The sequence below is a fragment of the Pinus tabuliformis genome, chromosome 2_1 (assembly GCF_031772625.1).
Source record: "Pinus tabuliformis cultivar Carrire ecotype Pingquan chromosome 2_1, CPIR1, whole genome shotgun sequence".
NCBI lineage: Eukaryota > Viridiplantae > Streptophyta > Pinopsida > Pinales > Pinaceae > Pinus > Pinus tabuliformis.
Genome location: NC_142299.1, coordinates 868106726 through 868121583, shown reverse-complemented (window position 1 = coordinate 868121583; position 14858 = coordinate 868106726). Strand labels below are relative to the sequence as shown.

General features: G+C 36.0%; 1 protein-coding gene across 1 annotated transcript in view; it reads right to left on the bottom strand.

Moving 5' to 3' along the window:
- DEG2 (DEGP protease 2) overlaps positions 1-14858 on the bottom strand; it is a 381058-nt gene that overhangs the window by 208043 nt on the left and 158157 nt on the right. Inside the window, exon 8 of the mRNA XM_089401871.1 lies at positions 4475-4574. Coding sequence (XP_089257997.1) covers positions 4475-4574 — 100 coding nt within the window. The remainder of the gene's footprint in view (positions 1-4474; positions 4575-14858) is intronic.

Genomic DNA, 14858 nt, shown 5'->3' with positions numbered 1-14858 from the left:
GGTAGTTCAGCAGAGGGACTTCCGTCCAAGGCCGTGAATACATAGCAGAGAGGCAGCATAGCACCAAGGAGAGAAATCGCAACTCCAGAAAGGGTGACGCAAAGGCTGGAAGGTTGACGCAGTCACTTAGAGGCAGCGCTGAAGTTTCTGTGAGGCAAATCGGGCAACAGTTCAGCAAATTGATTTCTGAGCCGAGAAGGCTCACTGGGAGGGTGACGCAACTCCTACAGGAGGTGATGCAGTTCCAGCGCAGAGGTGGGAGCAGCCATCACTACACAGTACTGGGGAAAGTGTAGTCACCTGTGGGGTTTGTTCATCCAGTTGCTGGATTCGCCAAAATATCTGTCTCTGAATAGAGGTACTTCTGTCGGGTTTATTCTCTGTTGAGTGAGCCGGATTTGGTACCCTAGTTGTATTCATAAATCTGCTTAACAATAAAACCCTCAAATCTACTGCAACGGTTTTCTCGCATTGGGTTTTTCCGGGGACATTTAGTCCAAAAATAAGTGTGTCCTTTGTATGGTTGTCTCGTTTATTTTTCAGTACTTGATCTATATATTGGTGTAGGCTGCAGTTTATTTGCATTAATATTTTCTGAATATTTCTGAAAATAACTTGCTAAATGAAGAACACAAGTAGGTAATGTAAATCAGTTTACTGCAGTAGGATTTCTGGTTTGTTAGATTCAGAAATTTTCACAAATACGGGGTTTGAAATGGATAAGGCAAATTTTCAAAAAATCCAGATATGATACGGCAAGGAAATATATATATATATATATTTATATTTGTCAAATCGTTCATATTTATCAAGTCAAAATTTTAAAAAATGAAAAAAAATTTTATAAATAAAAAGGTTAACCATTATTATTAATTTGATTTTTTACAATCTATATATAAAAAACCAATTTAGAGTTATATTCATTTTCACTTCTTAAATAATCAATCTTTTAATATATAACAATATTATAAAAGATTACTTTAATTTATTTAATATATAATAAAGTTTTAAAATTCTATTATAAAAAATTTAAGTCACCAAGAATTTTGAGAAAGTCATAATTAAAATAAACTTAATTTTATTAATCTCAACCTTAATTTTAGAATGTGGTAATCTATTTTACATTTCAGTTTTAATACTCGTTCTATAAGTAAATTTCACATTTAAAAAAGTCAATAACCTTCATAATAAATTCTAGATTATTCAATTATAAGTGAGTGGTTTACCTTCACGTAAGTTCCTCTTATCTAACCACAGAACCAACAACTACATCTAATTGACTCATTACAACAACAATTAAAAATATTGGGCCATTTTTGTTAGAAAAGCTAATCATATTTTCAATTTTGAAGTAAGAGAGAAGAAGAAAAAAAGAAACGTCCACGAGGCTAAAGATAGCCTATGGGACAGATTGCTTCTTCATCTGTTTGATGTATTCCACCCTTTTTCTGTGAAGCTTCAAAATAAATGCTCCCAGCTTCTCAACAAACCCCTCGCTAAATAGATTATCCCAAGAGCTAGCTGCCAACATATCTGCCTAACTTTCCCTGTTGTCTTTGAAGGCCTCACATTCTAAAATGATATGTTTTTCTGTTTCCACTTTTTCGGAAAAAAACAAAAAATGCATACTCTTTCCTCCCACACTTCTTTTGGCCTTTTCTAGTGCCCTGTTTCACAACGGAGTTGATGAGAATTAGTCCTTAACTGAGCAATAAGAATTTTGGCTCTCCAAGAGATATTGGCCTCTATGTATGCTTTTGGTTGATGACTATGAGTGGGATTAAAAACTTCAATATGGTACTTTTTCTTTCTTCCTAGTTCAAAATCCCAAGTACGCCTATGGAACTTTTCCATAACAAAAGCTTTTATCTCTTTGTTGTTTATGGGACACGCGTTCAAGCAAATACCCCATTTAGTAAACCATATGTTATTTTGTTGCATCCAAGTGTTTTTTGCTCTTGCACAATCTATCATTAAAGACAACCTTAGGCCATCTACCCTCTTCCATTTGCTCAATCTTTTTTTAAATACCTTATGACTCGCACCAAAGAAATTGCTTAAATAGGAGCAGTGCCTAGTTCACTTAACAAGATAGCATAAGGAACTGCACTTTTAATCTTGAATTTGTTTGTAATCAAACGCTTCTGAATTTTCTCAATTTGTCTCCACTGCATGTCGGATGTATTGCTGGCCCATAGTTCACAACCATAGAGAATCATCGGAATCACTAGAAGCCCAAAAAGAGTTTGAGTGGTTTTCCAGTCCCATAACTCTGTCTCTCTACACCTATTTTGAAAAGCATAAAATGCTTTCCAACCCCCCAAAGTTCTTTTCTTTCTACAACCATTCTAGCTTAGATTTTTGTTGAACTCAATTCCGAGGTATTTGTAATCTGCAACTTCTTCCAGAATATTGCCTTCAAAATAGAACTTATGCTGGTTATGTTTTCTTTTCTTAGAAAAAACCACTACTTTCATTTTGCTGATATTGATTTGCATCCCCACACTTCTAAAAAAAACGCTGAAGGGATAGTAAGTGCTCTTGCAAACCAAAAGCCAATTTAGCAATCAGAATAAGGTCATCTGTAGACAAAAGAAGCCTTATAACAAATTTGCCCAAATAGATAGTATGGAACCAGCTACTGGGACATTAACTTAAAAAACAACCTTTGACTTTAGTTTTGATGCCTTCTTTCAAGTTTCCATTGCAATCTCCGCCATTAAAAGGAAGAAAAGCCACTCCAGTTTTATTTGTTGGCTGATCTATGGCGGCCATTTCTCTGTTCAAGGATTTTCTCGAGTTACCTCGTATTATTAGCAAACTGCATGGGTGATGTTTGTCAGCAGTTCTCTAAATCTGCAAATTTTCCAGTTGTTTCAGTTTAAAAATGTGAGTATATAATCTTTTGCAGGCATGTCATTATGTTTTTGCATACAACCCATGTCTATAAGAAGTTGGAACTAGGTGTTTTTAAAATTTAGTATTTTTGCATCGATTGCCATGTCAACACATTGCTTGGATCGAAAATCGTGATACGTTCCCGGAAATCCAGAAACGGATTCAAAAAAATTTAAAAATGTCCGAAATGTTTCAGAACTGAGATTTTCTGTTTCCAAAAAATGAAACGGCTAAGAAACGTATCCGTGACATTTCAGAGGCGAATTGTACGGGTTTCCATTTCAGAAACGCTGAAAGGCGTTTCTGGGGGTTGGGAGGGCAGTTTCCAGTAACTTAGCACAATAGAAGTCCCCCAGCAAAACGAACTTTCCTAAAGCTTGTTTGGTTAAGACTCGTACAGGCCTTGAGGCAGGTTGTGGAGGTGATTAGCAGGTGGAGTCCACAGGCCTTGAAACTCAGATTAGCCCTCCTATAGCAGATTCAGATTTGAGGGTATTTTATTTAGTTTCTGATCAGAATTTACAAAGAATGCTAGCTGTGCACAAACAGATCAGGTCATTGGTATATAGGTGCATAATTATTCATTGGTTACTTTCTGTGGAACTTGGAACTCATTTTTGAGTGGCTGAGTTTCACTACATGTATAAATGAACAGTGACATCATTGCTGAATGAACAGTGATATGGTTGTTGATAACTCAGCAATGATAATTAGTATGGATCATATAATACTGTGTTATTGAATGAGTTGTTGGTTTCACCATTGAATGAGAAAAAGAAATTTTATTGGAAACCCTAGGTCAAAAAATTACCCTAGGATATTACATTTCCCCTCTCTTCCTTCTCCATCCTTGTCCACATGAGCATCCCCATGTCAATTAGGTTAGTTTTAGGGTTTACCTATTTAATGCTTGTATGGTGCAAGGTTTGGGATCAATCTGGGACAAATCTTAATCTAATTAAAATGTTGCATTTTTTATATTGCTTAATTCGTTTAATTATCAAGTACCAACAACGCATAGCTTTTTATAGATTCTTTCTTTCTCCATATGGAACATGTTGGACAAATGCTTGCACATTTTCGCAACCTACCTCCCAGTACCACCTAATATCCCAACAACTAATAACGATCTCCAATATTTAGGATTATTTTTTCTTAACATAATCACAATTAGTCTTAAAATATGCGTACATTTAAGTTTTAACTAGGAATATCATTCAAATAATATATGCATCTTTAAAATGCACACCCATGCTCCATTATTGAATACAAAGTTACTTCCTTAACAAAAACAAACAAGATCATCTTCTTGCAAAAAAAATGTATTGAAATTGACTATATGCACTTTATGAATCATGATCAAACCAAATCATTAACCCTTCTAAATAGGAACAAATTGAAAATGTATGTTGTTCATTTCATGACTTCATTTCTACATCCACATAAAAGTTAAAACCTCAAAACAAAATTCTTATAATTGAGAAACTATTAAAACAATATCAAAATGAAAATGAAAATGAAAATGACTATAAGTGATATAAACATATCAAATTCAACAACATCAAAAGGCTCTTACCTGTGTACTTCTCATTTCGATCATAATCATTTAGAAAATGAGAAACAACAGTTGTTGGAATCACATACCCAATATTCTCAGTGTCTGCTGATCTATAAACCTATATTTAAAACCTTAGTCAAATATCATTAGGTGTAGAAGATACGAAATATAAAGGCAATGCACTAATTTGACTTTCAAATTTTGTATCTGCATAAATGCTTGCCAAATATCTACAACAAATGAATTTGAAAGCAAAGCATAGAGAAGAGAATCGTCATTTTTCATATACAAGACATTATAAGATAAAGCATTAAATGCATGCTTTAACTTGTCAAATTTAATATTTTTGAAAGAGGAAAGAATTTTTTTATAAAGAATGCTAACCATTATTATTCAAAAGTTGTTTGGGATTCTAGATGCATCTTTGGACCTGTCAATAGAAATTAAAATTCTGAAATACTTAAACACTAAAATCATAACCATAACATTGCTAATGTAATACCAAAAGAAAAAATGGATAGGAGTAAGTACATGTTTGATAGTGAAAAACAGAGTGTCAACAATCTGCTTGAAGGAAGGAAAATGATCTACAATATAAAAGGAGGTTTTCAAACAAACGGATCACATTTGTTAAACTCAATTTCTTAAACTATGTTCATTCAATACTGATACAATTACACAAAAACCTTGCTGAAAAGCATTAAAGAACAAAACAAAAAGGCATGAAATAAAAATCAATGGCATCTTACGGAATACACATTTGATAATAGATATATCGTAATTAATGTTTGAAGGAAGAGAGCTCAGATCTTAAGACTCTAGAGAATGAATGTGAAATCCATAGTTACATTTGAATACAAAGCATAGGCACTGAAGTAAACCCCCAAAGCTCCACTCAAACAAAACATCACATAACAAAAGTTGCTAATTGTTGATTTTTGTAGCTACCGTCAGTCTTCAAAAAGTAAGAAAAATATTTTTTTTCTTGAGTTCATGTCGGCTCCAAGAGGACAGGTTGACCCCACCAGTTGACTGGGTTTGACTCTTGGTCCAAACCCACATGGTTTGACTTCTATAAAAAGATCATTCGACCTCTCCATTTGGCATCCAATCCAATTCAGATCATCAATCAAGAAGTCTTCTGTTCACATGTACGAAGGAAGTTGACCAAGTATTATCTGCTCTGTTTCAACAATTCCTTGACTGTTCTGTTTGACAGAGTTTTGGAGGGTTGATAGAACTTTCTACTTGCTGAGTTGACCGCAGAGTTAACCAAACTTCTGAGGCATTTTGTTGACCAAAATTTTGAGTTGACAGCAGGCTGTTTGAGGCAGTTTGACCAAATCTTCTGAGGCAAATTTGACTGCAGTTGACCAAGACTTTCCAAGGCTTGATTTGAGTGAGATTTCTGGGCAGTATTTAACCGAGGTTTGGGAAGAGTTGACCAAGATTCTTGGGCAGATGTTTGACTGATATTCTGGCCAATTTGGAACAGGTTTGACCTAGCTAGTTTGTATGGTTGGATTGACCAAGTTTGACTGAAGAATCAGATTGTATCTCTTGTTGAAATGGATAATTTCTCTAAGAAAAGGTTACTGGGCTTTTTCCCCTAGAAGAAGGTTTTCCCAGGGTAAAAGTTGTTGTGTCTTTGTTCATCATTGTTCTATTGTGATATATACTGTCCTACTGCATTTTATTGTAGAATTTATGAAGTATAATTACTTAATGATAATCTGAAAGTGCTAAAGATAATATTCAATATTAGTGTTGAAAATATCAGTATCGGCAGAATGTTGGCGAGGGTCCTGAAAACATCTTATCGGCAAAATATCAGCGAGGGCTCTGAAAATATCTTATCAGCAATATTGGCAAAAATATCGGAAAATATCGGCAAACATAAAATATGCATAGTATATTCACTTTTTTTCAGATTTTTAAACATATAAAGCAATAACAACATGACATAAACACATTGGCACATAAATAAGAAGAAAGCACTGATATATACGATATATTGGATGTAAAATAAAAATGATACATCGAAGGCGATACCAAATCCTGTTGATCCCTGATAATTTTCCAAACAAGGACTCAAATGTGGAGAACCAATAAGAAATAACATCACATATATAAAAGTATCTAATCATCATGAGATATATGTAGCAAAACAAATAAAACTAGCAGCTAGCTATCTGAGATTAGTGCCCTCTCCCCCTTTTACGAGAAAACATGATGGGTTGTTTGCCAGGCCTGCCCCTAGCAATGGAAGACCCTGACCCTCCACCTAATGTCAAATAATGACAGTTGGGTATGGAGTTGTGCTCTCCTATATCTATAGCAGATGGTGCTAACGCTAATGCTCCCATAGTCTCCTCCTCCTCCTCCTCCTCCTCCTCATGCTCCTCCTCGTGTTGCTCCTCCCTGAGTCCTCCTCTTGTTGCCTCTGTTCTTAGGGTTCCTCTGGCTCTAACCATGCAAGTGACTCTCCAAGATGGGCACCTCAGACTCCACCCTCCACTGAAACAATACATCAATATTGTCTAAGGAAATGGCATATGGATCCATTGGTTTCTCTATTTGCTTCACTTGAGGTCGGAGATTGTAATGCACATACACCAAATCATTGAGACGCGAGAACTCCAAACTGTAAGAGTATCAAAAAAACTAATGAATCTTGACTCTTGACACTTGAGGGTCATGTTATGCTTGCCACCTATATCTGCTCGTTAGTGAGAAAAGCCTTTAACCCCACAAGGTGTGGTTGGCGGCAAGGACTGAGAGAAGGGGTTGTCACTTATTCCCAACTCTCTTCGTTTAAGCTATCTCCTAGGTTAGCTAACGAGGGTGGTCCCTAAGTGGAAAACTAAGTTAAAGGGTGATGTGAGATTTATCAAAAATAACTTGTTTCCAAGAAATAAGCAAGCGTGTGAATAAACAAGCAAACTTGAAATAGAGATTCAAAATGTGGACTAGTGCCTTCAAATAAATAACAATAGCTTGCTCAAAATGAAATCAAGATACAAATAATAGACAATTCAAATGTTAGACCAAGATAAGCATATGAACATCAATTGCAACTATAAAGGAAATAGTACTTTGGAAGTGAATGCCCCAAATAACAAGATACATCAATTACTCATGAGCATAATGATCATAAAAGCAATAACATGAAATAGAATTGCACCAATGAACAATATTCCAAGTACAAGAAAAATAAATTGCCGCAAAAGTAAAGGACTCACAATACTTGCGTCAAAAGTGCTTCTTGAAATGGGAAATGAGAATTGCAAGTGAAACTTAAACACATCAAAATAGCAAAACAGGAAATTGCAAGTAAAGTAAAATTGTGACGTAAATGTGCTCTTGGTTTATTTTATTAGTTAAACTCTAAAAAAATATTTCAATTTAACTCAATCCTCAGACTTCACCCTTGCCTAAAAAATCGGATCTGACAGTGAGGAGTCAATAGAGGTGGAGGGTCCCTAAAGTCTATACAACCAACTTAAGTTGGAGGTAAATTTTAGTGATACTTGGTGCATGTAAGATTTCCCAATGTAGCTTTGCAAAAGGAAGCTTTAACTTGGAGAGATTAGCTTGACATAAAATAAATGGTTACTTTGAAAAGTGAAATTGCCCAAATACACAATGCATCAATATTCAACATATGAAAATGTTGCACAATAATGAGGCATAAGTGAATTTTAGACAATTACCAAGCTAAATGTATCGAGTTAAAGAGATGCTTGCATAAAAATAAATTTCTATGAAATGGAATGTAACTTATGACTTGTAGCAATCAATGTAAATGGTGCAAGTGAATTGTAGTGAACATTGAGAAAGGGAATGTGATGTGTAGTTATGTTAATTTCCAACTTAAAGCATGCATAAAATGTGAGTGAAAATGGAAATGTCAAAACTAACAATCAATCTAACTACAAGTTCTTTCATTAAATGGAGAGATAGGGTGCCAATGGGTAGAACCCACGCTCCCACAAAAAAAAAAGAAATTTTTATTATTATGGTTTACAATGAGGTTAATGGCTCTGTTGTCGCACAAAATGTCTAGGCACCGCAACAACGGCTCAAGGGCGGTTTTCACCCTAATCCCCAATATCTCCTTTTAAGTTGTCTCCCAACAGCAGGCTAAGGGGGGTAGACCCTACGGAAATGGAATGAAGGAGAACTAGTTGGGAACCAACCAGTTTGGGAGACCGTCAAGCGACCAAGTACTTGTTTTAGATTTAGCAAGACTTATAGGATTCAATTAAATTTAAAAGATCCATACCAGTGCCTTATGGAGTCAACTATCTTGCTATGAAATTTACGACCAAGTAATTGATGAACTACTACCGCTTGGATGAATAATTATCTTATATGAAATGCAGATCTCAAAACTCATGTGGGATGCAGAAATCTTGGTTAATTTTAGTTAAATGCCTATCTAAGTTTTAACCCTTCAATCCTTTCTATATTGAGCATGATTTCGTAGTAAGCAGCAGAGAGAGGATAAAGTGAAGCACACTAAGGTGTGATTAACAATACCTCTCCTGAAAATCTAACATACCCAGTGGCTCCGGCGCTGCAGAGAGTTGTGGCTCTGATGACTGCAAGGTCACTGTTTTAAGTACTATTAAAAGCAGGCTTCTCAAGCAAAGATGGATGGGTACCTATCTTTCTATCGACCAATCTTATGCCTGGAATTAAATTTTAATTGTGCTAGGCTAACCTAATATGCAAATGCACAAGACAATTAGAAGATGGAACGAGATGAAGCTAGATTCAGGGACTGAAAGCGCTTATGTCACGATTTATTTCTGAGTTATATATCAAAGCCCTTGATCAACCAAATAAATATTCACTTCACTAGATTGAAAGATAAACTTCTCAGCAATATGCTTAAAATAATGCCCAATTAAATCACAAGCTTATCACTTCAATTTATCTAGATTCTTTCCAATGCAATTATAGCTCATAGAGAACAAAAACCTCTTCACAATTCTTTGTTATCAATACCAATTATATAAATGCTCAAAAAATACTCAGTTTAGGAAATGAAAGATATGCAATTTACCACAATTCCATGAAAGAGTATTTAACAATTACTTGACAATTTCTCAAAAATTTAATATGCAATAAATATCCAATAATTCAAGTAATTAAACCACGCTTAGAGTTACTTAAATGACGAGCAATCTCAATAGATATCAAGTACAAAAATATTCAAAACCCAATGTCAATGATTATAAAACTTAGCATGCAAAAGACCTAAGCACTTAAATTCTGAAAATTAATTACCATGAAAAACCAAATGAAATTTAAATACTAAACACTTCAAACAATTCCGGATTTAAAATAATTTTCTTAAGTGCTCTAATCCAAAAAAAAATTATTATTTTCCTATAGTCAAACTTTAGAGATAATTTAAAAAATTTAAATGTGCCTTGACTGTAGAAAAATAAAAATAAAAATTTAACCCCACGAAAATTTCCCTTTTAAAATTTTAAAGTTCCAAACCCTTAACACAAAAAACCCAAAAAAAGGAACTTTAGATTTAAGAATTTATATTATTCCTTTGGCAAATTTAAACTTTAAAGTGATTAAGTTCATGAATGAAGATTAAAATTTTAATGTGGCAAAAGCAACAATCAAAAGGCTTAATTAATTAAATTTTTAATGGGCCAAAGGCCACATAAAAAATTTAATTTGAAATGTTAAAGCCTAAAAAAAAATCTTTTAGATTTAATTCTTTTTAAACATCAAAAGCCACACAAAAAATGAAAATCAAAATTTTAAATCTTTCTTTATGAAAAGTCAAAAATTAAAATGAAAACGAGCGAATTAAAAAAATTGATTTCTTCTTTTTTTTGAAACTTAGCCCTAAAGAAAAAATAAAACAAAATATGAGAGGAAATTGAAAAAGGGAGTTGAGGGAGAGTTTTCGGGTTGGAGCGGCGACAATGAAGAAATTTGGGTCGAAGGATGGAGGAAAGGGAACGCGAGGAGAAGGGAATCAGTCAAATTCCACTTTGGACTACTCATTTGATGGATATGGTGATGGCATTGAGTTCCTCTTTTCGAGAGGACCAAAATCGACCTAAAGATCACCTCATTTGGATAAGAAGAAGTTGGATTTTATTTTGTGCACCCACTCATGGATATTGAATCAAGTCGGCTTCACCCTCATGCACACTTGGACGGGTCGGCCACAACATCAAATAGACATTGTTGCGCACCCCTAGAAGCCTATAAATACAAGTGACCTAGAAGCTCATTTGGACATCACAACATCAAGCATCTTCTTCTCTTCTATCTGATTTGGTTCGACACATTGGTGAAGGAAAAGGTTGTACGGAGGTCCAAAGTCTCAGATCCGAAGCTCGCACAAAATTAGGGTTTCCACTTTGGATGCTGGCACAAAACAAGGAAATTTTGTCCCTAGACACGCATGCTATGGGAAAGACAGCATCCAGGAAGCTATAGACACTCGCATGCTAACTTGAAGGGAGCATCTAGGGGTTTGACTACGTTGACCATCATCTGAAGTTTTTTGAAGTTGTTTGAAGTCTGAATCAAGTTGTCTCTGATATATTCTGCCACTGTAAACTAGTTTTTGAAGTTATTGGGTTGTATTGTTGATCATATTGTATTGGGCTCATTGTACTCTCTGCTGAACATTTTATGACAATCTAATAAAAGAAGAATTTCAAAGGGCTTTCCCCCTTGTGGGGTTTTTCCCTGGTCTTTGACCAAATCTGGTGTCTCTTGCTGATGTGTCGATTGTCTTCTTTGTCATTGCATACATTGTTCTATCTTCAATTACTGTTGATGAATGGAAAGACTAATTGTAATTGGAAATATCACTAATTGAAATTTGAAATTGGGCTAAAGTAATTGATACAACATAGAACAATCTGAAAATTAACAAATGACACATCAAAGGCGATACCAAATCCTGTTGATCCCTGATACTTGTCCAATCAAGAACTCAAATGTAGAGAACCAATACAAAATAACATCACATATCTAAAAGTATCTCATCATCATCAGTTATATGTAGGAAAACAAATCAAACTAGCAATTAGTTATATGAGATCAGTGCCCTCTCCCCTTTTTATGATAAAACATGATGGGTTGTTTTCCAGGCATGCCCCTAGCAGTAGAAGGCCCTAGCCCTGCACCTAATGTCAAATAATGACTACTGGGTATGGAGTTTTTATCTCCTATATCTGTAGGAGATGGTGCTAACGCTGACACTCCTCCTCCTCCTCCTCCTCCTCCTCCTCCCCCTGAGTCCTCCTCTTCTTGTTGTCCCTATACTAATGATTCCTCCTCTAACCATGTAGGTGACTCCTCCATGATGGGCACCTCAAACGCCACCCTCCACTTAGACAATACATCAATATTGTCTAAGGAAATGGCATCTTGATCCATTGGTTTCTCTATTTGCTTCACTCTTAGTCAAAGATTGTAATGCACATACACTAAATCATTGAGGCATGAGAACTCCAACCTATAAGGGTGTCAGAGAAACTAACGAGTCTTGACACTTGAGGGTCATAAATTACAATAAATGTAATTACTCAATTGAAATTTGAAGCTCAAAGATATACCTGTTGCGCTTCTTTGAGTGTATTTTCTTGAATATGCTCCAATTGCGACCACACCCTGAAGAGCTACAGGCTTGACTCAGGATTCTTATGGCCAATTTCTGCAAATTTGGTGCCCTAGCACCATAGCTTCGCCACCAAACATCTACAACAAAATAAAGAAAAAAAACTTAAAAACTTAAAACATAATTAAATTTTCAAATAAAAACATAATTGAATTTCAAAAATCTAGAATTATAAATTAGTAAATTGAAAATTCTAATTAGTCATGTTGTCACTTAGGTGGCATGAAGAGGGTCCTTTACCGAATAGCATCCTCAAAGCCAAATACGCCAACACAATCCTAATACATTTATATCTCACAATTGATTTTGCTGCAAAGCTCGGGATCAAGTACCATCCTATGAATACAGGAAATGGATCCTTCCATCACCTCGCCATCAAAATCAAAGCCGCTTTTGTATGAAAATGCAAGGTTGAGGAAGAGTGTTGTTGCATGAATGGGTCGATGAAGCATACCTATCCACCGATAGAGATTCTGGGTAGTAGCACGATGGACAGAGGGTGGTAGCTTTTGCTCCCCATGATTTTTCTTCTTTAGATTCAAGAATGTTTCAACAGATAGAGTTGAGCATATTTGTACACATGATGACAGCATGACACATTGATCGATGGATAGGTTTTACAAGTGGAATTCTCCCTAGTTGAGAGGGAGTGTTAAAAATATGCAAATGCGGTCAAATTCCACTTTGGACTACTCATTTGATGGATATGATGATGGCATTGAATTCCTCTTTTCGAGAGGACCAAAATCGACCTAAAGATCACCTCGTTCGGATAAGCAGAAGTTGGTTTTTTATTTTGTGCACCCACTCATGGATATTGGATCAGGTCGGCTTCACCCTCATGCACACTTGGACGAGTCGACAAAGCATCCCTGCCCACCGACTATCAATCGCATCCCATAACATCATCTACCTATTAAGCCCAACGAATCCCTTATCTGTATAATAAGCATGAACGGTTTCCTTGACCCTATAAATGGCCTCATACAAATATGTCATTACAGGCTTCTCCCCATCTACCAATCTCAGAACCTTTACTATAGCTTCACCAACTGAGCACACTTCTTCTACTCCTTGCCAAAATGTGTCAATGTACACCATTTTTGCAATGGCTCTCCCATATTGTCTCCTGTTGTATCTACAATCACGCCATTCATCAAAAACAAACATTTGCTTCAACTCAAATTGGCATCAAAGCAAAGACTAAAGAGTAATAAAGTTGGTGGCAAAATGTGTGACTGCAGGACGTCACAACTCTCTGTTTCTAGTGTATCTCCTCATAAGGCTAAGAACAAAAGCATGGTTATATATAAACTTGGGGATGCTCCTAGCCATATCAATCACCTCCTTGATGAAGAAGAGTTTCCCCATATCCTCAATGATCAAATCGATACAATGTATTGCACATGGAGTCCAGAACAATGTGTAGTGCCTCTTCATAAGCATCATGTCGGTAACCACATAATTAGTTGCATTATTTGTTATGAATCGCACCAATCTCCCAGACGAACCCATCTAACAAGTCACATATCAATGTTGCATCTTTTATATGTGCTAATGCATCCATTGATTTAATAAACATCGTACCTTTAGAACAAAGTACCAACAAATTTAAAAGGGTCCTACCCTTCCTATCTATCCAACCATCAGAGAACATTGTGCATCCAGACACCTCCCATGTCTACTTCAACTCCATCAATATAGAGTTGATGTCTTATATTTCTACTTGAAGAATTGGCCCCCGCAACTGTTCATATATGTTGATTTGGGGTAGAGCATCAGATGTGCTCTAGCCATGAAAATTGGCGGAGAGGGCACATGAAATCTCCAATACCCAAAAAGGGTTTGGGCAGAGTCTAAACAGTGTGGGAGATATTAAAATAATTAATATTTTTAATGGAGTCCCTAACTCTAAACTTAGGGAAATTAAAATATTAATGTGAATTAATATAAAATTGTGTTAGAATGGTCCAAAAGTTATGGATCAAACCAGATCTAATCTTAGCCATTGATTAGGGACTTAATCTCGGCCTTTGATTTGTCAACAAGAAAAGTATAAGAGGAGGCTTGAGGGTCACTTGGAGAACACACCAAGAGATCAAGATTTCGACTTTCTAGGGCTGGGTGTCACACCCCTACACTGGCGGTACTCTTCCAACCGCACTATAGCGAGGTGCGGCACTACCAACCGTTTTCTTTTCACCAATACTTACAATTGTAGACTACGCTTAACATTCCATACTTAGTTTATTTTTTCATTACCAAGTATTATCTTTGTCCTTTATATAGTGAAAGCCCATAACATTCACATAAACAACATTATACAATAGAAATGCACAACAGTATAAAGGGAGGGGCAACTCCCTGCAATATGAGTCTGTCCGAATCAATATATATAATCTTCTTTTATAAGTACAAGTTAAATCTTGGGAAACCCCAAATTTACACTTAGCCAAATTTCCAACTTCGGCAAACTTGGTTGCCCAGCTCATCGGCACCTCCACACGGTTATCACACGACTCACCAACCCTTCGTTCACCTTGTCGCACAATCGTGTTGTTTGCCCAACTTGGGCGCGCCTCGTCGTAACCAAGTCGCCACACACGCGCCTCCGCACGAGTCACACCTCCGTTCACAACTCCAACACTTCACCGTTTCCATTGTTTCATCGTGCACAGTGCACCCTACCCAAGTCGCTTGTCCGCACAATTCTTCGTTTCGTCGTGCACG